This window comes from Lagopus leucura, unplaced genomic scaffold (assembly GCF_019238085.1).
Source record: "Lagopus leucura isolate 7727_CA_CO unplaced genomic scaffold, USGS_WTPT01 Super-Scaffold_100159, whole genome shotgun sequence".
NCBI classification, from domain to species: Eukaryota; Metazoa; Chordata; class Aves; order Galliformes; family Phasianidae; genus Lagopus; species Lagopus leucura.
The window spans coordinates 27,348,855-27,372,626 of record NW_024962335.1 but is presented as its reverse complement, the minus strand read 5'-3'; the positions used below and the strand labels follow the sequence as shown (position 1 = coordinate 27,372,626).

Sequence of the window (23,772 nt, the reverse complement as noted above, 5' to 3'; positions counted from 1 at the left end):
TTACTGTCAGGTGCTGGATAATGCCCCAAGAAACCAGGATCAAGCCCTCTTTCCTCAACACACAGCAAGTACAACAACATAAGAGGTAGAAAATATGACAGGTCTCACTCTTTGGCAGGCTTGTATTCTGGCCCTGCTCACACTGGCAGGGAGAAGCTACTTGGTAGTTTTCCCTGAGCAGTTCCAGATCACTCTTCTGCTACCGTTGGTTCACCACTCTCTCCAAATGCAGAAAGTGCAGCTGGGACTCATCAGGGCTTCTCACGCTCCTCCAAAGCACTCACCTGCTCCAGACCTGCCATTGTTAGAGCATTGCATCAGTGCCAGACCCACCCAGGGAAGAGAAATGCTAGCAAGCCCTCGGGTGGGATGAGAGTAACGCTTGTCAGCAGCAGCAAAACAGCTGAAGATCCCTGCTAGTCACATACCTGTTGTACCCACATTCCATCTGTTAGAGCTAACCAAGGATAGCAAATAAGCCAGTCTTGTTCTCCTCACCTGCTAACTTTGGGAGCAGGCTGTAGCTGTGAAGTTCACAGTCAGCCCAGCACAGACCTTCTTCAAAACCCTAGGACTTTCATTCATGAAGCTGCCCCACAGGGTATAAAGGAGCTGTGATGTTCCTTGGGTGTGGGAAGCACCCTGCCACCTCCATGCCCTCTGCCTTGACAAGCAAGGCTTCCATTTAATCCTCAGATCAGCCTCACTAAGCAGAACATAAGCATGACTGGTAAAAGAAGAGTTCCCACAGATTCTCATCTCTCACGTTAGCATTCGCTCCCAACAGCTCTTCCGTTATCTGAAGCTGTCCCCGAAATTACTCAAAACCTCTGAACACGTCACCGGGTTTTACCCGTGCTCTATTTTAGTAGCAGGGCAGCCCCGAGACCTATAAAGACCTCGTGGGCATAAGAAGGCACAGTGCCTGCCGGCAGATCGTGCCCTTGATGGTTCTCTTATTTTCAGTCATTAAGAGTCCCACAGTACGAATAAAGTGTAAGAAATCCCCCGGAGGGAATGATACGCTCTCCCTCCCCCCTCCTTACTCATTTCTTTTCCACGTACGCTGCCTGCAATGAAACAGCATGGAAAGCGAATCACACCGCATCCTGCCTCCGAGTCTCAAACGATAAATCTCGGGGACAGAATTCTCCTCCGCAAAGCAACATCAGAGCGTCAGAAACGTGAACCACCGCTTCCTTTGTTCGCCGAGGAAAGTCCCTCTGCCACTCCGTATCTCCCGCAGGACGGACGAAGGGATCGCGGAGAAGCGGTCCCGCTTACCTTCATGGTGCTGCCGAACGGCGCCGCTCCCCGCGCGATGCGATGCGGACCGCGCGCCGCCCGATCCCCGCACGGGCTCCGCCGAGGCTGGGACTGCTGCTGCCGGGGCCGCCGCCGCCGCTCGCGGGCTCCGATTGCATCAGCGGGCGGAGGGAGGGAGGCGCGCGCGGCGGCGGGCGCTGGAGAGCGGCGAGGGGCCGCGACCGCCCCGCCTCGCTGCCGCCTCAGGCGCGCACACCTCCCGGCCGCCCCGCCCGGCCCGGCCCTGCTGCGCTCACCGAGAGCAGGCAGCTGAGCGGCTGGATGGACGCGTGTGCCGCGGGCAGTGCCGTCGTTTTGTCCCCTCTCCCTCAGCAAGCATTGAGAAATTCGCGCTCTGAGTCATTTCCTCCCGTTCTCGCTGACAACGAGCACCTCGCAGCCGGCACCGCACGGCAGCTCCCCCGGCCTTCCGCTTCCCACTGGCGGGGAACCCCGCGAGGACCCACGGGCCCGCCTTGGTTACAGCCAAACAGCATCGCCACGCGTCCCAGCGTGTGCCTTGCGGCCTCCTCCCGCCGCCCTGTGCCTCACTACAGCTCTACCAGAGCTGCCCTTTCTGCTCTGGCACCCGTCAGGCAGGTCGCCAGCAGCTGCAGGCAGGGCAGCGAATGGCTGAGGCCAACCTACTGCTAGGGCACCTGTACCACAGGGAGCTTTTGAGAGAAAACCCCAGCATAATGTTCACAGTGCACTTCCTTTCATCTCTACTGATCTTGCAGTTCAGTCTTTTCATCCATTACTGTTTTCATAAACGTTTTCTCCCTCTGATCTGCCTGAGAGTAGTTGTAGAATGCTGTTCGTTTCAGTTCTGCTGTCAGAAGTGTCAGGTTGTGCCTGGTGTGATGCATAGGAATTCTCTCTTGTGTGGCACTGGAGACAGATTATAGAAACAGCAGTAAATCTCATGTCTACCACTTCTTTTCAGCCAGGTAAGAAAGCGCCATTCAGCAGAATTACAATCATTTGGGTTCCAAAGAAACACAGGTAAATGATGCCACCCAAAATAAAAGCTCATGGGAATAGTGATGGCTGTTTAGGAGAAAAGAAAGATGGAATTAAAGATGCAAAGCAGAAAGGTGAAGCGGTAAAGAAGCATCAAACAGATGCATATCATCCAGTGGAGGGCCACAGAAATGACCCAAGGGATGGCACACCTCCCCCTGTGAGGACAGGCTGAGAGCTGGGGTTGTGCAGCCTGGAGAGGAGTCAGGAAAACTTTCAGTATCTCAGGGAAGGATGTGAGAAAGAGAAGGACAGACTATTTAGCAGGGTCTGTTGGGATAAGAGAAAGGAAATGATTTCAAGCTAAAAGAGGGGAGATTTGGATTAGATTGAACAAAAAAAGTTTTTTACTGTAAGAGTAGTGAAGCACTGGCACAGGTTGCCCAGAGAAGTGGCGGATCTCCACCCTTGGAGATGCTCAAGGTCAGGCTGGAGGGGGTTCTGAGCAGCCTGATCTGCTGCAGGTGTCCCTGTTCACTGCAGGGGAGTTGGACTGGATGGCCTTTGAAATTCCCTTCCAACTCAAACGATTCTGTGATTCTGTGATAACTGCTGTTCAGTGCTCATGAGGCAACTCAATCCATTCACCATCAATTAACTTCAGATTCCAAACACGACGTAGAAACAGCAATGCTGTGGCAGTCCAAAAGTGTGTTTAATCAAGTATGCTGCCTCTGGTGATGCACAGGATCAAGGCCTAGAGGAGCTGCATGAACAGAACAGGCATCTAGGGGTATTTCCTGGTACTCTTCTAGCCTCAAGATGTTTGTGCCATAGCAGTTTCCTAAAAGATGGATTCATGCTTAATGGTTGCACATGGGTTTTCCTTCTGTTAGTTTATCCATTTTTCTTTGAACACATGTAAAATTTGGTATCTATGATATCTAGTGTTAACGAGTTTCACAGCTTGCCTCTGTTTTGAGGAAAAAATACTTCATTTTGCTTTGTTTTCATCTACCCAATGGAAAATTTCATGAGAAATTCCCTGCTCCCTTCTGATATTGTGAGAAGTACTATCAACAGAAAATAAGCTGAAAATATTCATTTCCTCTGTGCCATTTGTGATTTTTCAGGCTGCTCCTGAATCCACTGTTAGTCATCTCTTTTTCCAGATGAAGTGTCCCAGTCATTTTAGTCTAAATATAAGAATAGTTACATGCTTTGATCATTCTTTAGGTTGGGCACATGAACTAGATGCAAATTGAAATTGCAGGTCACCAGGTTTTCTCTTCATGTTTTCCTTTCTATTTATTTTCCTAATGATGCTCAGTTTCCCAATCTGACTGTTCCTGAGCACTGAGCTGAACTGATATTTTTACAAAAATAATTAAAAACAATTCCAAGGTCATCCAAGGTCATTCATAATCCATCAATGTTTCTATAAATTTAGTTTTTGCTTTTTTGTTTCTTTTCCTTTTTTTTTTTTAGCTATGTGCATCCTTTTATACCCTTACTTCCTTTGTATCCTTATATCCTTTACTTATATCTTTGTATGCAAGAAAGAAGTCTTTTACAGTGAGAGCAGTGAGGCACTGGTACATGTTGCCCAAAGATGCAGTTGGTGCATCCCTGGAGACTTTCAAGCAAGGCTGGATCAGACCCAGTACCTGTTCACTGCAGGGCAGTTGGACTAGATGACCTTTAAAGGTCCCTTGCAACTCTAAGCATTATATGATTCCATGATATTTACAGACATAATTACCTGCTATTTTGACATACCTGTACTCAACTCCAGAAAGTCCTTCTATATCTCTTTGTAAATAAGTCTTGTTTTGTTGAATTCTTTAAGACTATTATCCTGAAGGATTTAATCTCATCAGCAAATGTTGTCTCTACTCTATTTGCCTCCATTTCCATATCATTTTCTCAGTTGTATCCTCTCATCTATTTCTCATCTTTTAACCAATCAACGAGGGTAGCCACGAGAGCATCTTTTCCTGAGAGCTTATCTTCCAGAAGGCTTTGGTAAGGATCCTTGTCAAGTCTTTTGTAAATTCAGCCACTGAGACCTCTACTGTCTGCACGCTCATGGAATCCTTTAAAGAAATTCCTGGACTAGCTAGGCAGGACTTCTTTTTACACAAGTCATACTGAGTTTGCCCTTTGATGCATATTTACCCAAACATCTTTTTTCATTCCTTACTACAACTTCTGCAGTTCCTCCAGAAAATAAAGGGAAAGGAGAAATGTTATCTGAGCTGCAGACAATGTTTGCTACTGCAAAGTCAAAACATCAAATTCTTCAGACATTCCATGAAAAAGTGTTACTTTTATTTATAGTTGAGATGGCCCTGAACTGAAATAAAAATCAGAAAAATGAGACCGAAACAATGAGAAGCTACACAGCTTCCCTCAAACATTGATTGAGGACATTGTTCATTTCTATGCTAGATTTTCCATTAATGCAAGGCATTCTGTGAATGCATGACAGTGCTGTTAAACTTTAGAAGTTTTAATGAATAAGTTGTTCACAGCTATAGAGAATTCAGTAATTTATATGCTTCCATTGCAAAGACTTTTCACAAGTTTGAGACATCCACAAGGTGAACATGAGCTATGACACCTGGGTCCCTACACACAGATGATGTATGGAAACAGCCAGAAACCCTGCAATTAGTACATCCCACTCATTTTGTTGGTGGGCAGATGAGCACAGCATTCCTCCAGTTTGCTTTGGGTTCATGAGTAGATTTTGTTTTGCAGTTGGCCAAAGGGGTTTCACTCATGCACATTATTTAAATGAGAACTGAATAAACTTACATTTTAGACACAGAAATATGAGGAACTACAGTCTGGAAAATGAAAAAGCTTTATAAAAACCATATGGGGGAATCTGAAGGAGGCAGCTTATGTAATTGCACAGTTCTACAATGAATGAAAGGCAGAAACCCATAGCCTGATACATTCTCAAAGGTTTCCTTTTATAACCCTTGTCTGTCCAAAGAGGATAGGGTGCAGCTGGGTAGAAATTGTGTTTTTTTCATTTAACAAAAATCTGGGATTCTGTGGGGTTTTTTTTTGTTTGTTTTGTTTTGTTTTGTTTTGTTTTTTCCTTTTGAAATGGAATGAGAACAAAAGATTTTAGAATTTTCTATGGTAAAGTGTGGGAAAATTATTATCCAATCAAAAGGTGTAATTTTGACAAAATCACTGTTTCAATTTGAATTTGAACTTCTTCAATTTTGGAAGGTTTTTTGTTTTTGTTTTGTAAATTGTGCTCTTTTGAAATGTGTTCCAAAGCTATTCAAATGTCAAAATGCATCGGTTTCAAAAATACCATAATGATGTATTTTGATCTTCCTAAATACTTTTCTTCTCCTTAGCTTTTCTAATAAAGCTTCCTTCGTTTCTGTGGTTGCAAGAAAGTCCTTCTGCTGCTTCTTACTACTCCCCCTCCCCCCCAAATAATCTTTCATTTAAAATATATGTGTCAGGGAAGATCTGTGGCCAATTTCAGTCGCAAAACTAAATCCATTAAGAATTAAGGGAGTAAGTGCAGGACGCAATTTCACTATAGCTGCCTTGCAGGACTGTAAGTATGGCTCTGGAGAGCTCTTAAAATTGTGAAGTAACTGAGGGAAAGACAAACCTCTGGATGCGAATAAGAAACAACCATGTATTACACCAATTGTAATTTGTGTGTGTGCACGTGTGAATGTCTGCATATATACAAGACATTAGAGTAAAAAATTGTGTTGGTTTAATTAGGTAGGTTGCACCAGAAGTAATGCCTCCTATTTATTTCTGTGGACGCTACAATAGATACGAAGTGCACAATAAAACTATTTGATAGAATAAATTCTCAGCTACAAGATGCTATTTTTCCACATAGCCACCACCATTAGATATGCATTTTGGCCAGTGATGAACAAGAGTTCTTCATTTTGTGGTGTGACAACTACACATTTCCATCCAGAATCTGTCTTGTCTTTCACAACTCTGTCACCGCCGCTGAAATGCACCATCCACTGCCTCACTATGCTCACATTCACTGTTTGGTCTCCATTAATCTTCCATAAGTGTCAAGGAAGGTCAGTGGGTGCCATTTTTTGCATGCAAAGTAATTCAGTGCCACACCTTTGCTTCATATGCGCTTCCATGTTAGATGCCATACTGTCTGCCTCTTTGCTGCCATCTTTCACATGGCAACAAATTGCAAAGGGATATTGGTGAGAAGGTTCAACTTCCATTGCCATACCACCAAGATCTGCCTCTGACATCATGGACTAACATAATAAAATAGGAGGCATTCCTTTCAGAGCAGTCCTTGTATTTCAGGGGATAGGTCATTTAGTATCCTGGGCATACAATCAAATAATAAGAGAAGCTGAAATAATAAACAGAAACTGGTGGTACCAATGCCTGGTCTCCATTTTGGAAAAGAAACAAATGATGTTCTTCGCAGAAATGAGAAGATGGAGGTGCAGGAGCCCCTCTCAGTTACGAGCTCCTATCACCGCTCTGAAGAAGTGCTTGAGTGAGATGTAAGGTTTTAGTGTAATCTGCAGGGCAGATCTATTTGTAGTAGCACCTTTCCCCAGTGCTTGTTTCTTCGTGCCTATCTTCATGCCATTCTGCCACCTCCTCAGATGCACCAACTTGTCTGTCCGTGGGCTGTGTTGTGTAAAATGGATTACTGGAGCGATCTGGGTTTAAAAAATCCCTGATAAAAAGCGTAGGAGGAGGAAGTAAATTGTTGTAGGTGCTGAAGGGTGGAAAGTGCTTAAGCTGGCATCACAGTAAAGGACTACAGATTGCACAATCAATTCAGAGAAAGAAACATCTAAAAATATCATAAAAAGAGATGAACGTGGTAACAGAGCACCTGACAACCAGGAGAACACCAAGAAAAAGGCTGAAGGGGAAAAGTTTTTCTGTGCAAGGGTAATGGAAATTGGGAACAAACACCATGCCTCCTGCTGCTTCATTCCCACCCATTGGGAAAACAGCATTTTTACACAATAAGCACTTTGTGAGCCTGTCACTTATTTCTACCCCAAGAGTCAAGAAAAACAACCCAAGAGTTAATCAGGAACAGAGTTTGTTCCCAATGTTGATTCCAGCTCAATTTACAGCCACTCACCTTCTGCCTCTCCTCACAGCCTCCCCGGCCGTGGCCATGGGTGGCTTGCAGGTTCCTCCCGCCTCTTCCAGAAGGTTCTGACAACCCTGCCTCAGCTGCTGCCTGCCATGCACAATGCTGATGGACTGAGGGCTTCAAGGAGACTTTTTGGTGGAGGTTAGGTGTTACCGGAGGCAGAAAGCATGGTGTGGGAGCCGCTGCAAGCTGTGCAGAGGGGCAGAGGCCCAGCACACAGCAGAACCCACCTCAGCTGGCGCCACCGAATGCATCCTTAGTGATTCCAGAGCGTTTGTCAAAACCGATCCAATCTTCCACCTTTTCGGGGAAGGGAAGTGATTCCCAGTCAGCCCATTTTCCCCTACCTGATGTAATTCCTAAGATGCCATAACTGCTGAGCTGCTTCTTCCCCTGCCCCACCTGCTGGAAAAAATGGAAGAAGGGAAATGAAGCTATTGTCTTTTTATTTGGGGAGGTTGGGAAAGAAAGGAGGCTGCAATTTTAGGATAATCTTTCACATACACTAGATAGTTCAACATAACAGGCAGCCAGCCAGGCCACTGGAAGACTCGGTAGTTCCCGCATTTCCTCATACTGGAGGGACAGGATTAAGGGATATTATAATGCTGCTGCCTTTGATAAGCTCAAGAACTTGGGGATTTGATTTCTGCTGCTTGTCTGCTGGAACCCATCTTGGTTCCCCCTGGAGGGGATGTCCAGGGGATCTGGATGTCTCTGTCTCATACCTATAGGTGCAGCTGCAGCTCCCACCTTTCCAAGTTCAGCCAGTAGCGAGGCATGACATATGTCCCATGGAGACACACATGCACATCCTCATGCATGCACACAACAGTGATATGAAACAGTAGTTTGCTCATGTGGCTAAGAATACCAGTGGTATCCTGGGGTGCCTTGAAAAGAGTGTGGCCAGCAGGTCAAGGGAGGCAATCCTCCCCCTTTCTAATACTGCTGAGGCCATGTCTGAAGTACTGCATCCAGTTTTGGGCTCCCCTATTCAAGAAAAACAGGGAACTGCCGGGGAGAATCCAGTGGAGGGCCATAAAGATGATGAGGAGCTTGGAGCATCTCCTTTAAAGGGAAGGCTGAGAGACATGGGGTTGTTCGGACTAGAGAAGACAGAGAAGGGGATTTTATCAATGCTTACAAATATCTAATGGGCGGGAGTCAGGTGAATAGAGCCAGGCTGTTCTGGGTGGTGACCAGTGACAGGACAAGTGGCAGTGGGCACAAACTGGAACAGGAGAAGTTTGAGCTGAGCATAAGAAATTCTTTACTTTGAGAATGACAGAGCACTGGAACAGGCTGCCCAGAGAGGTAGTGGAGTTATCTTCTCTGGAGATAGTCTAAATCATAGAATCATAGAATCATAGAATCCTAGATCCTCCAGGACACTTTCCTGTGCAATTTATGGTAGGGAACCTTTTTTAGCAGGGGGTTTGTGCTGGATGATCTCCAGAAACACCTTCCAACCACAATGATTCTGTGATTCTGTTTGAAGAGGAAAATGACATATATTTTGAAAGACAGACATAATGGGATGGAAGGAGGGGGACAACTTTTTTTACCAAAAATGTCTTTCACACTAAAACAGTATAAACTGCAAATCTTGCTTTTTTCTGATTTTAGTGGAAGAGCTTTTGAGTGACTGGAGAAAGGAAGACGGTCAGGCAACTGCATTGTCGCAAGCTGAATGCTGACTGTCCTCATTCATCCTCGAATTTCAGCATGACTGCTTTGAACGCTGCCAGCTGAGAGACAGGCCAGCTCCACGCGTTTCACAGTGAGTGGCTCTCTGTAAAAAGTTCAACACTCATTTGGCGGTTTAAAACTACAAGGCAGTTCACCAAGTCTAAATTGAAATTTACAGAGACTCCACAGAAATACTGCAGACTGACCAAAAATTTCCAAGGGTTTCTGGGAAGCACCGACGTTTCTCTTCCTCGCAGCTCCCCCTGGCGGCCCCGCTGCAGGGTGGCAGATACACAGCTTTCAGCGAGCAGATAAACTAGCTGCTAAGGACGGCTCTATCACACGCGTGCATCTTGAAGATATATCTCAAGATCTGTTTACAAATCCCGACTTCGGCATCATGAGTTTCACACTAAATTACTCCGCATCACTTCATTTTTTTTTCTGCAAATTATCACGTAGTTGAGGGGGATGCGTTAGCATATTAAAAATGTGTTGAAATTTGCTTGGACGGGGATTACGGTAACTTCAGAATCCCTGTTAGACTAAGCACGAGTTGCAGATTTTATGAAATGTTTTGATGTGCCAAGACCAATACTGCAGGGGTAAAGCTGAGAACAATAGTGGGCCAAAAAAGCCAAAACTGTTTATTAAAAAAGACTGGAAATGGCACACTGGTGCTGTCAGAGCTGATAATGCTAACATGAAGAGTAGAAATAATAGCCAAAGGAAGCCAGGACACAGCAGCCAGAGAGATGGAGACCAAGGGCTGGTAGCAACATATTAAAAGGGACTGCAGGGAAACCTACAGTCATTATAGGGAAGTGAACTTTACTTTTTCAGCTTTGTAATTAAGCAAACCAGAAAGGTGGCAGCTAGAATAGCCTATACCTTGAAATTAGCTTGAAACTTGGCAAGGAGATTGCTTTAAAGTAATCAAATAAAGTCTTGCCTTGTGACATCTTCTGCAGAGATGTCTTTTATAACCTTGCTGATAGTCTCTTAAAATAGCAGTACCATATTGTGAGCAATAACAATGTCAAAGTATTCTTGGTTAATAAATGGCAACGGTTCCCCAAAAGTAACTGGCCATAAACTATACACAGATTTAGATTATATCTCTCACAGTTTAACAGATACAACTAGGTGTACTCGGAATTTTTTTTTCTTTTTTAAACCAGGAAGCATTAACTCCTTGGATACAACCACCTTCTTAGGATATAACCAACTTTACCAAAGCTAGTAGAAAGGCTAAAACTTCAGTCAAACTAAGTTTTTAGAGCACCACCTAGTACTTAGAACAAGCACACCTCAACAACAAATTTAAATTCCTGCTTTGGTATTCTACTTTCTCTATGAAAATCCACAGCAGTGGGATGCAAGCTTGCACATCACTACAGAATAACAAAGCCTGCTTATCAGGCCACTCTCTGGGATACAGAGATCACACTTGTGTGCTTGAAATAGAGGGATCAGAACCTGCCATAAGTTCTAGACACATCTTTTTTCTCCTAAACTTTCACTTATTTCCTCTCTTCTTGCATGAAGAGGACATGGTAGTTTAGCAAAGTTTCCAACCTAATTGTGATTTTCATGTTGTAAAGTTTGAAACAAGAACTTGAAAAACAGCTGGGATTGTGACTGCGATTGTAGCTCTTGTCTTCAGAAACAGATTTTGACCAAAGTACTAAAGTTCAAGGTGCTCAGCATTACACAGTAGTGAGCAACAAAGCAATGGAAAACATCATACACTGCAATTGAGAATGTCCTATTCATCTGGAAGCTATGCATTGTCAGTGGATTGCCCCTGGGATCAAGCAGCACCCTATTATGTACAGGAAGATGCCTACAAAAGCAAGGGGCAGATGCTTATGTAAAAGAATGCTTATTGTAAGAGACAAACTTTTAAATTAAGATTAATCAAAGACTATTCACTATGAAAGTAAAATCACCATAAGATGGAAAAGCACATACTCCTTAACCTTTGGAAAGGAATACTTGTCAAAACGTTTTCTCAGCATTCAGGTGTAAAGAGACACAAAGACAAATTATAGAAAAAGGTACCCATTTATTCAAGATATGACAAGTATATTTACAGTATCCATTTGCTCAGAATGAAATCCACCCTTACAATTTTTTTTAAAGCAGCAATTATAAATTACATATGAAAGAGGAAACGTTCCAAATATGTTTCTGTTAGAGATTTTTTTTTTTTTAAACAACAGAAACATTTAAGGCTAAGTAGTTTAGACCATTGCTGCCACCCACATTTATCTTGGCAAAACCATCTAAAAGACAACATTACCTTGAGGGATTAAGACTCTGTAAAACTCAGCATACCCTTTTGTTCCCTCAGATGCATTCCACAACAGTTCAAAACTGACAAAAATTGACTTTTCATTTAAAACAAAAAATTAAACAGGAGCAAGATGAACTGCCTACATCTCAATTCCAGAGGGCTAAAAGATAATACACAGTAATGCATTCATTACCACTGAAAGATGTCAGATTTCTTGTCAATGAAAGAACTTCAGCTTACCAAGCTATCTGCTTTCAGTTAGAGCTCCAGTCACATGGCGTGATCCACCTGTCCCATCAGCTTACTTTTCAAAAGACAAGAAAAATCTTCAGGTAGCTGACTTGTAATGTAAATGATGAACACTGCTTTAAACAGCACTTGATTCCCACAGTACAGACTACTGCTCTACTAAAGCAAACGTGATGAGTTTGCTGAACAGCTGTAGTGTTATTTCTAGTCATTTAACACACAACAGATCCGCAGGAACAGTTAAAACTGGTTCATCTCTTGAGGTAGGAGCCACAAGTCACATTTAGTCCATATGTAACACATGCTATCAGGCAAACATAGCCAACTTTTTCATATAAACATTCAAGAAAACACTGATGTGTCTTCTCAGATACTGTTCACTAACTGTCATGGCATTTTTTCCTCCCAGTGAATCATTTTGTGCCTGTTTGAGAAGGAAACTAATTAAATATAGGAGTTAGAAATACTAGGTCACAGCCATTCCATTAACATTAATGCAGCTGCAATGAGAAAACACTGGTGCCTTATACAAAAAGCTTTGTAGCAACTTCCAAAACAGTATCTGAGAATTCTTAAAAGATGTTTTGAAAAAAATACCAATTTTAGCTGCATAATAATAAGATCAGTCATTAGGCCTTTAAGACTACATAGCTAGGTGAAATACTATCATTGCATTTCAGTAAGTTTTCAGGATTACATTTGAAGGGAAAAAGAACATTAAAACAGAAAATCCCCAAAACCTTCACAAATGCAGTGATCACTTAATGATCACTTTTTGTTAGTTATCTATAGCTGTATCTATTGAAAGTACACAATGTTTAACATTCCAAGAGAAGCAGAAATGTGACCTTTGCATTAGTGGGGGACACATACTCCAGGCAACGGCTAAGTTGTTGTTATGACAGATACAAGTTTTGAGTTACTTGAAGGTTTGAAGATAACTCAAGGAACAAGTTATATAACGCTGAGATTGGCACTTGATTGTTAATTAGCCCATTCACTAAATTTGCTCCCCAGAGACTCACATACACAGAGTTTTAAGTTTTCATTTTATTACTGTAAAAAATAAACATCAACTTGTAGTTCCAGAATAAACAAAGAAACCTTAGCTTCAAACCATTTAAAAACAAAAGGTTCATATGCTGATAAGATACATTTCACAAGATCCATGTCAGCACTGTAACCAAGTGCTTTTTTTTTTTTTTAACCAAACACATTTTGAAGTTTCCACGTTAGTGAGAAGGGGCTACATTCTCACCTGGATGCAGACATAACATAACTCAAGAAGAACAAACTGGAAGGAGTGTAAGTCAGTTTCTAGAGTTCCCTGTTGAACTCTACATGTTCAGAATCAACACTTAAGACTGAAGTTACTGAAGACTGACCTTCTGCATATTCCAAAATGGAAGGCAAATACAGTCAACTTACATTTGGCTTTGAAACATTATCTTAATGTTTTATTTCAACCACATATTTACAGAAATACATACAACAGAAGTGTGCAGGATTTCCTTTTTAGTCATGATATACTTAGAGATGAACAGTCATCTCAACTTTCATGCAAAGCTGCATCTCCTGTTACACAAGTTCTCTGTACTCTGCTTTTTTTTTTTTTTTTTTGGTTTGTTTGTTTTGCATTCTGAGGGTAACAAGAGGAAGGTTGGAGAAGTTGGAGTGACCTTAAAAATGGAGGCCTGTTTGCTCTACTGCACCTTCACAATGAGGAGGTAAGGTACAGGCACCTTTAAATCCGGAAGGGTTCATTACCTTTTCCAAAACCAACAAACACAGTCTTGAACAGTTGTAATGTGAGTTATTCCATGACTTTCACCTCTTCAGTTTACTTCCTGAACTCTGGAGTTACTTTTCCTAGAAGCATACTTGCCCAGCTTCTAATGTATACTGTCGACTATACATTTTAATTTAAACTGTTATGTAAAGAATGTTACAAGCCTTTCCTTTGTACACAACTTAATCTTTGTGCTGAGTATTCTTCAAAAGGATTTTATAAATAATACAATAAGTTTAGAATCAGTCTTCTGCCCTCTTGTCATTATACCATGTTGTTGCTTTCTCCAACTTTATCTACAAGCTGCAAAAAAGAAACAAAAGAAGCTTTAAGCTACAATACACTTATGTACAATTTAATTTAGTCTCAGATGCAACTTGCTGTTTGCACAGTTGGTATGTAACTGAAAATGAGAGTAGTACTCACCAAGGTTTCATGATTTAAGTTTGTGAAATTAAAAATCTTGCATTGCAACTGTGTTTCTAGATGACATGTTTTCTTATATAAGACATTAACAGCGCAACATGAAGATGCAAGAGAATGAAAAAGGAAATAGAAGAATACAGATACCACTGCTAGCTTAATGATTAAAACAAAACAATGCGGTATCAGCCACACATGCATTAGAAGACCAAGTAAGATATTTCAACTGACCATTACTGTGGATTCTCTTCTGAGCCTACGTAGGCTTTGAATAAAACATTAACAATTATCTTTTTAAAAGAAGATTTAACCCCATTATGATCAAATTAAATGTGAGTAGACAAGATCAATTGACAAGTAAAACATTCAATTGATCATGAACGATGAGCCAGAACGTGGCCTAAGCTGTACAATTGGAACACATGATCTTGAAAACTGATTTTTAAAATACAGACTGATATATCTCTTAGTTACGTCCCCTATTAATTTTTAAGCAGCAGCTATTAAACCTGTAGCTTTCAAAACCAGGGTTAAAAACATTTGTGTTAAAATACATACAGAAATTATCACAGTAAAAGCAGTTGACCAAAATACCCTACCTAGATTACCATCTTTCTGGCACCCATTTACTGGCTACTTAGTTAAGAATCCCTGGTTACTTAGTTAAGAAAATGGAAAACTGCATTTGAAGAAGTACAGAGCTTAGTAAATAGCCAAGAATCAATCCGTTACAGCAGGCCTGAATAAATGTTGTACTTGATGAATGATTATGCATAATGAGAGTTTCTGGATTCACCATGCAAGCTGCAAATTAACACTGTGCAAACCTCTTTGTTACTACAGACTACTTTTCTTAGATACATCCAGATGCTGCACAAAGAGGAGAAATGCCTCTCTCTGACAGGCAGGAGAAGAGGCACAGAACAGAAGAGGCACAACAGAACAGTTGCACGGTTTGCCTGTCTGTGGTCACCTAGGGCCAGCAGTGAGGCAGGAACCAGTATTCATAGTCACAATCCCGACTCACAATCCAGGGCTTTTTCCCCTTCACAAGGCTTAAGCAGGGGCAGCTTCTGCAAAGGTGTTGTTTCTTTTACATTTGAAAGCCTCTCACTGGGAACGAGGGTTATTTGAGGGTTATTTGTGCGGTTCAAAAACTATGCAGTAATACATTCAAATTCATTGTTACAAAAAGCTGTATCTTATTTACTCCCAATGCATTTGTGCTACTGCAATAGTAATGAAATAGGAATAATAGCAAAAGCCTTGCATTTTACATTAAGTGCCAAACACTTACCGAGCTTATACCAGGTAAATTCAAGAGAGAACCAAGGACTGGAACTCTTCTAATAAAGCCAATCACCACAGGAAAGAACCCCCTTTAGGTTAGATAAAAATATTGTATTAGTTTTTATAAACAAACTATTCTAACGTTGCTCTGAAGAACTGGAAATTCAAGTGCTGTCATTCCTTCACTGAAAATTACTTCACCAAGTACATGAACAGACATTTAGCAAAGAAAAAACAAACAAACAGAAAGAAAGATTATTTTAAATTGAGGTAAACATTTTCCTCATAGTTGGCAACCCTCAGAATCAGCTGTTCAGAGAATTAACTAAGAGATGAATATCCAACTTAGTCAAGAGAACTGATGTTCTCATCTACTTTCTCAAAATTATTATAAACATTGAGATAACTTTTTTTAACCTTATAGGAAATACATTCTTGCAATATCACTCATCTCTCTATATCCAATGTAAAAACACTTGGAAGGTAATTCTAGGTAATCCACTTTGAAACCAGATATGGCAGCGTTTAATCGATTAAAGAAAATTAAGCACAACATGTTTGTGCACTCACATAATTGACAAATACATGTAATGTCAGAAATTTGAATGACGAACCAGGAGTTGCTGCCTTTTACAGCTGGCAGGGTCTAGCCCCTGCACTACCAGTTTGTCCCTGCAGCAGGAAGAAGGATTTTCTGTGGCAGTATCTCAGCTGTCTGAAGTCAACTGCAGCAATTCAGCTGGTACTGGCATTATATGTTCTCTAGCTGAGCTATACACTTCCCAGCATAGAATAAGGATTGGCATCTAAATCCACCTGTCATGTCTGACCAGAGGAATTTCAATATTCACCATCCTCTTGCTGGTAAAAACAATTTTGTTGGATCATATCAATACCAATAAGTCCTCCCTCCTCCCTGGGCTATCCATATTATTATTCTTTTTTAAAGACCAGATCATTACACTGAACCTACGTACCATGATGCAGGGCACACAAACCACTTCTAACAGACAGACGTGTAATTGGTGTAGCCAAGAATGCAAAATAGCCATTATAGTTAGGATAGCATCTTTAACAAGAACTTCAGATATCTTTGATCTGAACAAGGCTCGGAGAGCAGTTTAGACTATGAGAAAAGAGAGTGTACTGTAATAGCTGTCTCCAGGGAATGCAATTTGAATGTGTAAAGGCAAAGAACTGAATCTCTGATAGGAAACTTCTGGCAGTACACTAAATAAAGGGAAGGACATTCTGGATATAATCCAGAGTAAAATCACAACTGCATCTCTCTCACTGCAGTAAAACATGTATTAAGTAAAAATCTCTGCTATCATTATTAACTGTTTAAGTGTTCCTGGCTACCAGTACCTAAAAGCTTTGCTTCGTGCAATTTCTTCTGCAGAGTATGAAAGATGACTTCATACAAGAAGTCTAACTGGACAAGAGAACTGTCTACACACAAAAATTCTGGTGGAACTGTTTTAGTGGTCTAAAATAAATAAATAAATAAAGAGACCAAATAAAGTATAATACAGTGCACCTACCACACAAAAAGTTCCCAAAAATATAATTACAGTTGATACTGACAAATCTGAAGCAAAACAAAGAGCTTTGATTGAAGTAGTAACTTGCTAGCACTGTAACAAGAGATACAATTCTTAGCAAGTATCAAGAAGTAGGAAAAGTTGTTTAGAGGCAGGTTTAAAAATTCATTTGGAATTATTTATCAGTTGTTGACACTTTTCAGGGTAAGATGTAGTCCTAGTGACTTTGAGATAACAATTCAGTGGGCCTTATGTTAAATAAATAAGCATTAGATGGAATTTTGTCTTCAAAAGAGAAGTCCAGGAACTGACAAAATCTTCCCTTCTTACTTATATTAACACACTTTCTTACTTTGTTTTCTGAAGTATGGAACTTCAACCATGGAAATAAATGGTATGTTGCAACAACCCAGGTTCTTTCACCCTTACAATTAATTGTAAGTTAAATGACATGTTGTAACAGATGCAACATGCCTGTTGTAACGTTATTAAGTATGTAACACCTACGTAGAGGAGGAACAAATGCTTAAGTCATTTCAGACATCAGTAACCAAAACCAGCATGTCATACATTGCAAACAGGGCACAAGTATAACAACACATCACAGAAGCCACCTCCTCACCTGCAAGGTTTGTAGGATAAGATGTTTGTAAGCACATATTTTGCCTCATTTATTAATTCAAAGAACAAACTCTCCACCAAAAAAGCCGAACGACCAACAACTCAACCAACAAAACCAAGAAAATAGGCATTTTAGTTTTCTTTTATATGGAAATACTTAAAACTTGGCACTTACAACAATTTGATCTCCCAAATATTTTGAAGCTGTACAGTTATTGGATTAGATATAAGCTACATTGCCAGAAGTCAGTTTGATATCCGCCTCACCAACATCAGCAAATTTGAGTCCTGGAACCTTTTCACTTCTTGCAAATATAACCCAACAGCTTTAAACAAAATCCAGCAGAAGTGAACACTCAAAGAATGCTTTCTCAGTTGTAATACAGTACACTAAGCAAGTACATGTGCTCCTCAATGCATCAATATAGAAAGCAATTTTGAAGCAAGTCTTACCTGAATAATAGGAAGAACCCATAAATTTCAAGAATCATTCCTATTAAAGGCCAACCAATCAGAACTATCAGCACACCACCCAGGAAAAAGCCCGTTGCTTTCATTTTGTGTTTTTGGAAGAAGAATCTAAATGTTCTTTCTAAACCAATAACAAAAGCCAAGCCAGCCACAAATAAAACCTAGAAGAGACAAAAACCAACCAAATAAAGAACACAGCTAAATACATTCCTAAGTTTAGAATGGAAGCACATATTATTAATCTACAAAATTAGAGTGCATTTTTGCACAACTTATTTTAATATGAGATTAACAATGAGAGAACTTATTAGTGATTTTAAGAGTCCACTTTCGTGGCCTCTAACAAGCATAATCATGTCAGAAGACCTGGTGACAACAGCTGTCTTTCCTGTAATATAAATACAGTCGTTACCTGCAGTCAGTACTGAAGATTAGTACCACTAACAGCTAAGACTCCTATATCTGGGAACAGACATGCTCAGAAGCACCCTATGATGGTCATCTTCAATAGCTTGTGCCGATCATTGCAAAGGCAAAACAAGAAAAAAGCTGAAGGGCATTATCAGCTATCTTCCTTAATTTTGTCTGTGTAACAGGCTACTACTATTCACTAGTTCCAGTGTAGGCTGACCATCATCACAGCAGTCTAACCTAGCTAAAACTGTTTTGAGTATCCTTCAGCAGCAGAGCATTACTTCAATCTGTAAGCATACATCTGGGCAACATCTTTTCTGGAAAGAGATTACATCTCAGATTTTACTCATAACTAACAGATGAAATTCAAGTTTATGTTATGTAAAACAAAAAACAAACACAAACCACAAACATGAAGCTACTTCCTTACCGCCTTTTACCCCTTCTCTTTTATAATTAAACTTTCCTCTAATGATATATAGTAACTTTTCTTGTGTTATCTCTGGTTACCACGCTGCCTTTAACTGTCTCTTCCTACCTACATTCTCATTATTTTCCCCAAACTGGATCTTGCATTTCCACCTTATCTTAGAAACACAGCAATATAAGCACTGTTTTATTCTCTACTCTTTCAGCGTGCACCCAATTTCAAAGAACATTCATAGAGTTTCCATCCAACAAACCGCAGTAGTTGATACTGCTGTCACAGATTGAAACTGGTCCATTTTGTCCACAGACTTTTGGTAATCAAAGGAGGACACAAATCTCTATCAAGCTGGGCTCGCTGGCTGGCAAAGCTGACAACAGCTGGGGCACAGCAGTATCAGATTTAGAAAACACCATGTTATTTTATGTACCTGACCTAGGATTTATTTTCTATCCTGCTTAAGCAAAAATTTCATTTTGGTAAAAACTGAAGATATTTCAGCTTTCTGTTGTGGTGATCTGCTCTCCTAAGCCATTACCACCAATTCATGCTTCTCTCCATCCTAATAAAGCACAGCAAAACAGCATTTAACACAATGCACAGAACACACCATCAGCATTCTTATTCAAATAGATACCTAGCTTTTACAGTTACCTTACAAGACCATAAAAAGAAAGTGTTAGTAATGATAGCTAATCTAGAAGTCTTATTTGCATCAGCATAACTGTAGGACAAGCTGCTGCTTGTCAGACCAACATACCACAGGCCTGACCTGGAGATACAACATTAAGACTGATGTGAGCTTCTCTAATGTTAATCAGAGAAAATGATTCACTCAGATCACTGCACATAACTCTTCCTTTACACTAAGTTATCACAGTACCTGTTATGACCCAGTTTCTAATTGAAAATATATAATCTTCTAAGTTTATTTTTAATATATTATATACTTAAAAGATACACACTTACATTTCCAATAGCAAGGAGAGCTTTGTCAAAGAAGAGTATCATTCCAAAGAAAAGGAAAAACACTCCAAAACCTGTTAAACCCATTCCGATCTCTGCAAGGAGAAATAAAATTAAGTATATTACATACCATGGTAACAGGAAAAACTCATGCTTAGAAATTGATACAAACTTGGAAAATGCAACACACAGGAAGTTTAAATTCATAGACAAGCTCACAGACTATTTCATGACTACTTAAAAATTTCCCTGAACGTACAAATAAAGCTAGTCCTGTATAAACCAGTTATTTCAATACCAGAAAAAGAGATGTTTGGGAACTGCTTATCATAAAAAGGATCAATTTAACAATGTACTGAAATTGAATGCAACAAAAGCATGTATGGATATACACATATGGCAAACATCCCTTTTGATTTACTGCTAGCAAGGACTATTTTGGGAACAGATAATAAAACCTTGTTTTCTATTTGCAACTCTTATCCCATAATGCTTATTGCAAACACACAAGTACCTCGTCCTCCTGAGACCTCACGTTCCATATTACATGCATGGCAATCCCATTTTCCCAACTTCCGGATTAAATGCAACACAGATTAATGCTGCAGGCTGCTTCCATATAACACATGCTGATGGCTGTTAAACATTAGCTTGGGTCTCCTGCCAGCTGTCAGTTTTCACAGGACTCGTAGGTGGTATCTATCTCTGAGCTCTGCCTGTCGGTCAAGGTTGTTCAAGAAATATTGGATAGGCAAGAGCAGGATGGAAGATTCATTTGCCTGGAAATGTCAGGCTACGATTAAAACCATCATTTGACAATAGCCTCTGAGGTATTTTGAAGAACATACACAGAAGTACATCACACCTTTAAAATTAAATGCCTATGGCCTTCCTGTCACTCTCACACAGACCGAATACAAGAAATAACAGGAACAGAAGCAATCTTAGCTGTAAAAGCTTTGGTGTCTATCGACGCACTCACCATCATGACTGGAGAATTTAGAAATCTACAGGACAAACACACAGCTAGCAAAAACAACATTAACTAACATTATATACTATACTAATATAATATACTATATTAATACTATAGTATTAATACAGGCAGGCTGGCAATCCAGTATACTTTAAAGATGTCAGTATTTTTGTGTGGCCTAGGCCTAACAAACAAAAAGCCCTTCACTGACACCACTAGCCAAATTAAATCTGGAAGAGATATCTAAACGTATTTTTATTTGCTCTTTTGACTGTAAAACATACCATTTAACATCGCCTGAAGAGCTCAGGAATGAAGGATCATAACACTGTCGACTTCAGATGCTTAATTTACAACAGAAAATTCCCAAACAGCTCAGAGTAAAGAGATTTGTTACAGCAACGTCCAGATTCCCCAACTTCTCCTTTCAGCAAGGCTGCTGACCACATGGTGTTAAATCATGGTATTAAGTCTGCCACATTAAAGCTTTACTATGAGCATTTTAACTGCTCTGTATTAAAATCACTACAAGACAATTACCTCTCTGCAGACATTTACAGTACTTTCTTACAATGAACTGCAATAAACAGTGAATTGCAAATTGCATCTCCACTGAATCAACTGACTGAAACTAACATAGGAATTGTAGTCTGCCCTTTCTTCTAGTGCTCTTTACTTTAGAAGAGCAGAAACAATCTGTATTCTGGAAAGAAAACACTCTGAGGCAGGATTCCAAAGGAATTACCAGCTGCCAATAAGATAAATATGCTGCTGGGGAAGCAAGTACTCATTCCTTCTTCAGACACAGTACAAAGTGGGGTGCGAGCAAGAAACAGAGGCTAACTCCCAACAGCTGCTGCAATTACAGCTCTAACACTTCTGTATTCACTTGAAAACCATTTGTAACCACTTACTGCCACAGCAGGTTCAGTTTCCCTTTAGAAATCAACCATACTCTCTGGTTAGCACAGGAAAAAAAATGCCCACCATTCTCATCATCCCAAAGTTACTGCTGAAAGCAGATGAGATACTGGCAATGGAGGGCAGTAGTTCTGGATTCATTTCAAGTAAATGTTACCAATCCAATCACATCAGAACTGTGTTAGTTCTGTTTTTTTTTCCTCCAAAGAACATCAAGTCAAGTATGTCTGGCCCTGTCATTTTGTAGTCTTGGCAAACAACAAGCTAGGAAGTTTTGTGATGGGCATAAACTACTGTTAGAATGCTTTCTCCCATGACATAAAAGCCTTCCTATATATCACTCAAATACAACTTTTTCAGTGTCTAGAAATGCAGATACACATTCCAGCCATGTGACAGCTATCCTTTAATAACTGCAATTTGCAGAGGGGAGGGATCAACACATTCCCAGTGTTCCTACAGAAACCCCATGAATTGTGTGAGTAGTGCAGCAAAGCACCAAAATCTTAGCAAATACTAAGTCTTAAGATAGACTGGTTATGAAAGTTAAGGGACGGTACTACACACTATCTTTTTTATAAAAGTAATTATTTTTTGTGTTACAATTCTGTATTTTCCCAAACAGAAGTGAGTTTCAAAACATCTGAAGAAATATCTTAGAAAAATGCTGAAATTCAAAAGCCTCACCCTACATCTACTACTCGCAGCTCTGAGTTAAAGCTAACAGCTCAGTGTCCCAAAAAGAAATTAAGACAAGTACAAACAGTGAACAGAGCTCTTTTTCCCAATGAATACTTTGGATGGGACAACGGAGGAATGGGCAAAAGTGAAGCCTACAAGGTTTTAACACATTATATACCTAAGAATTAGCTCTAAAATTTAACACCCATTCCAGTAGCAGAGCATAGCACCTGAATTTCTCAGGAAGTCATTAACCTTGTGTGTTGCTAACCCGCTTTACTGCCCATTTACATCCTTTGCCTCAGTTGGTTTACCAGTGTTTTCAGTGCTCTGCTATCAAGTTAAACTTCCTTTCCCTACAGCTTTCACACTTGTCCTCCTTCGAGCAACATTACAACGCTCATTTCCTTTTATGACAACTATACTGAGAATGCATCATACATGATGCATTAACTTAAATAAAAGAATGACGTTCTCCTTTTCTTTGCAGTTTCAATGCCTACAAGCCCTCTGATTTCTTTCAATTTTCCCTTTCAGCATCTTTAACCCCAGCTATTCCTAGTCAGGGAAAGCAAAACTACTATCAGGTCCAAGCTGTTCTTCATTTGCTTCAGACTGAGTGCCCGCTGCTCACCTTAAAACCCCTTCTATGTCACCTGCAAACACTCCATTCAGTAACAAAGTTAAAAGGAACAGTAAAGACACTGATATGTATTTACTCAAAACCATTAACGTCCACATGGAGGCATACGGGATAACAGACATCTGCCAATTCTCACTTTTGTGTACCAGTGTCGGTTTTCATTCATTCTCTTCTTGCCATTACCGCCAGGCAGCAACACCACCACCGCGAAACACCTCACATCCCAAAGCAGACGCCGGCAGCAGCAGCGCTGTTGACCAACGCCCACCTGAAGATGCTGGGAGGGCCCCGATAGGCTCTGTTCTAAGCTCACACCCCCCTCGCTTTCAGCTTCACCCCACGAGCCCCATCAGTACCGCCGCCCCAAGGTATGAGCGCATCCATAGCGTCCCTCAAAGCACGGCGATGCTGACAGCAGCAGCTGAGCTCCCTCTCGGCCCGCACATCCCTACCGCCGGCAATCACCGCCTGAGCCGGACCCTCCCAGCGACTCCACCGCACCGCCCGGCCCCGTGCTTCGCCCATACTCCGAAAGCAAGAAGCGCCAACAAAGGGCGCGATACTGGGGTGGGTCCGTCACGTGCGGCCCTATGCCGGGCTCACTCAGCCCTCCCGCCAGCACTCCGACGGCCACTCCGCCACGGCGGGAGACCCGCGTTCCCCTCCCACCGGGAGCCAACGGGGCGAGGGCGCAGCGCTCACTCTGCGTGTCCGAGAGGGAGATCATGGTGGCGGCGGGGCGACGGCGGGGAAGGAGAAAGAGCCGAACGGCAGCAGCAGGGCGACAACGGCCACGTCTTCCGGAAACACGCAGCCCCCTTCGCCTCGCCGCCGGCTGAAAGGACAGCGCCGATTGGCGGGGCGGCGCCCAATTAGCAGCCGCCTTGTTCGAGTGGCTCCGCCCCTTCGCCTTCGTTCCGCCGAGCGGGAGGCTCGTAAC

At 41.2% G+C, this 23,772-nt stretch overlaps 2 protein-coding genes across 3 annotated transcripts in view; both read right to left on the bottom strand.

Moving 5' to 3' along the window:
* The window catches only part of BCAT1 (branched chain amino acid transaminase 1), a 64,554-nt gene extending 63,206 nt beyond the window's left edge, over positions 1–1,348 (bottom strand). The window contains exon 1 of the mRNA XM_042890346.1: positions 1,285–1,348. Coding sequence (XP_042746280.1) covers positions 1,285–1,290 — 6 coding nt within the window. The 5' untranslated portion in view covers positions 1,291–1,348. The remainder of the gene's footprint in view (positions 1–1,284) is intronic.
* An 11,353-nt stretch (positions 1,349–12,701) lies between these two features.
* Positions 12,702–23,666, bottom strand: GOLT1B (golgi transport 1B). 2 transcript variants are annotated; one of them, XM_042890291.1, is made up of 5 exons: positions 23,535–23,666; positions 19,615–19,706; positions 17,787–17,965; positions 15,176–15,257; positions 12,702–13,758 (listed from the first exon to the last, which is right to left on the bottom strand). In XM_042890291.1, the coding sequence occupies exons 1-5, from the start codon at positions 23,557–23,559 to the stop codon at positions 13,720–13,722; spliced, it is 417 nt and encodes a 138-aa protein (XP_042746225.1). In that variant the 5' UTR covers positions 23,560–23,666; the 3' UTR covers positions 12,702–13,719. The 2 variants fall into 2 exon arrangements, with proteins under 2 accessions (XP_042746225.1, XP_042746224.1); XM_042890290.1 differs by lacking the exon at positions 23,535–23,666 and adding an exon at positions 20,126–20,592.
* Between the last annotated feature and the right edge of the window lie 106 nt (positions 23,667–23,772).

What these genes read in the sequence shown, in the direction of transcription:
- GOLT1B (XM_042890290.1), bottom strand. Translation starts at nt 20,153, where the DNA reads ATGGAACGTGAGGTCTCAGGAGGACGAG. An exon ending in GGGTTCTTCCTATTATTCAG is followed by an intron (nt 15,258 to 17,786) that starts GTAAGACTTGCT and finishes TCTAACCTAAAG; the next exon opens with GGGGTTCTTTCCTGTGGTGA. An exon ending in ATTTACCTGGTATAAGCTCG is followed by an intron (nt 13,759 to 15,175) that starts GTAAGTGTTTGG and finishes TCTTTTTTGCAG; the next exon opens with CTTGTAGATAAAGTTGGAGA.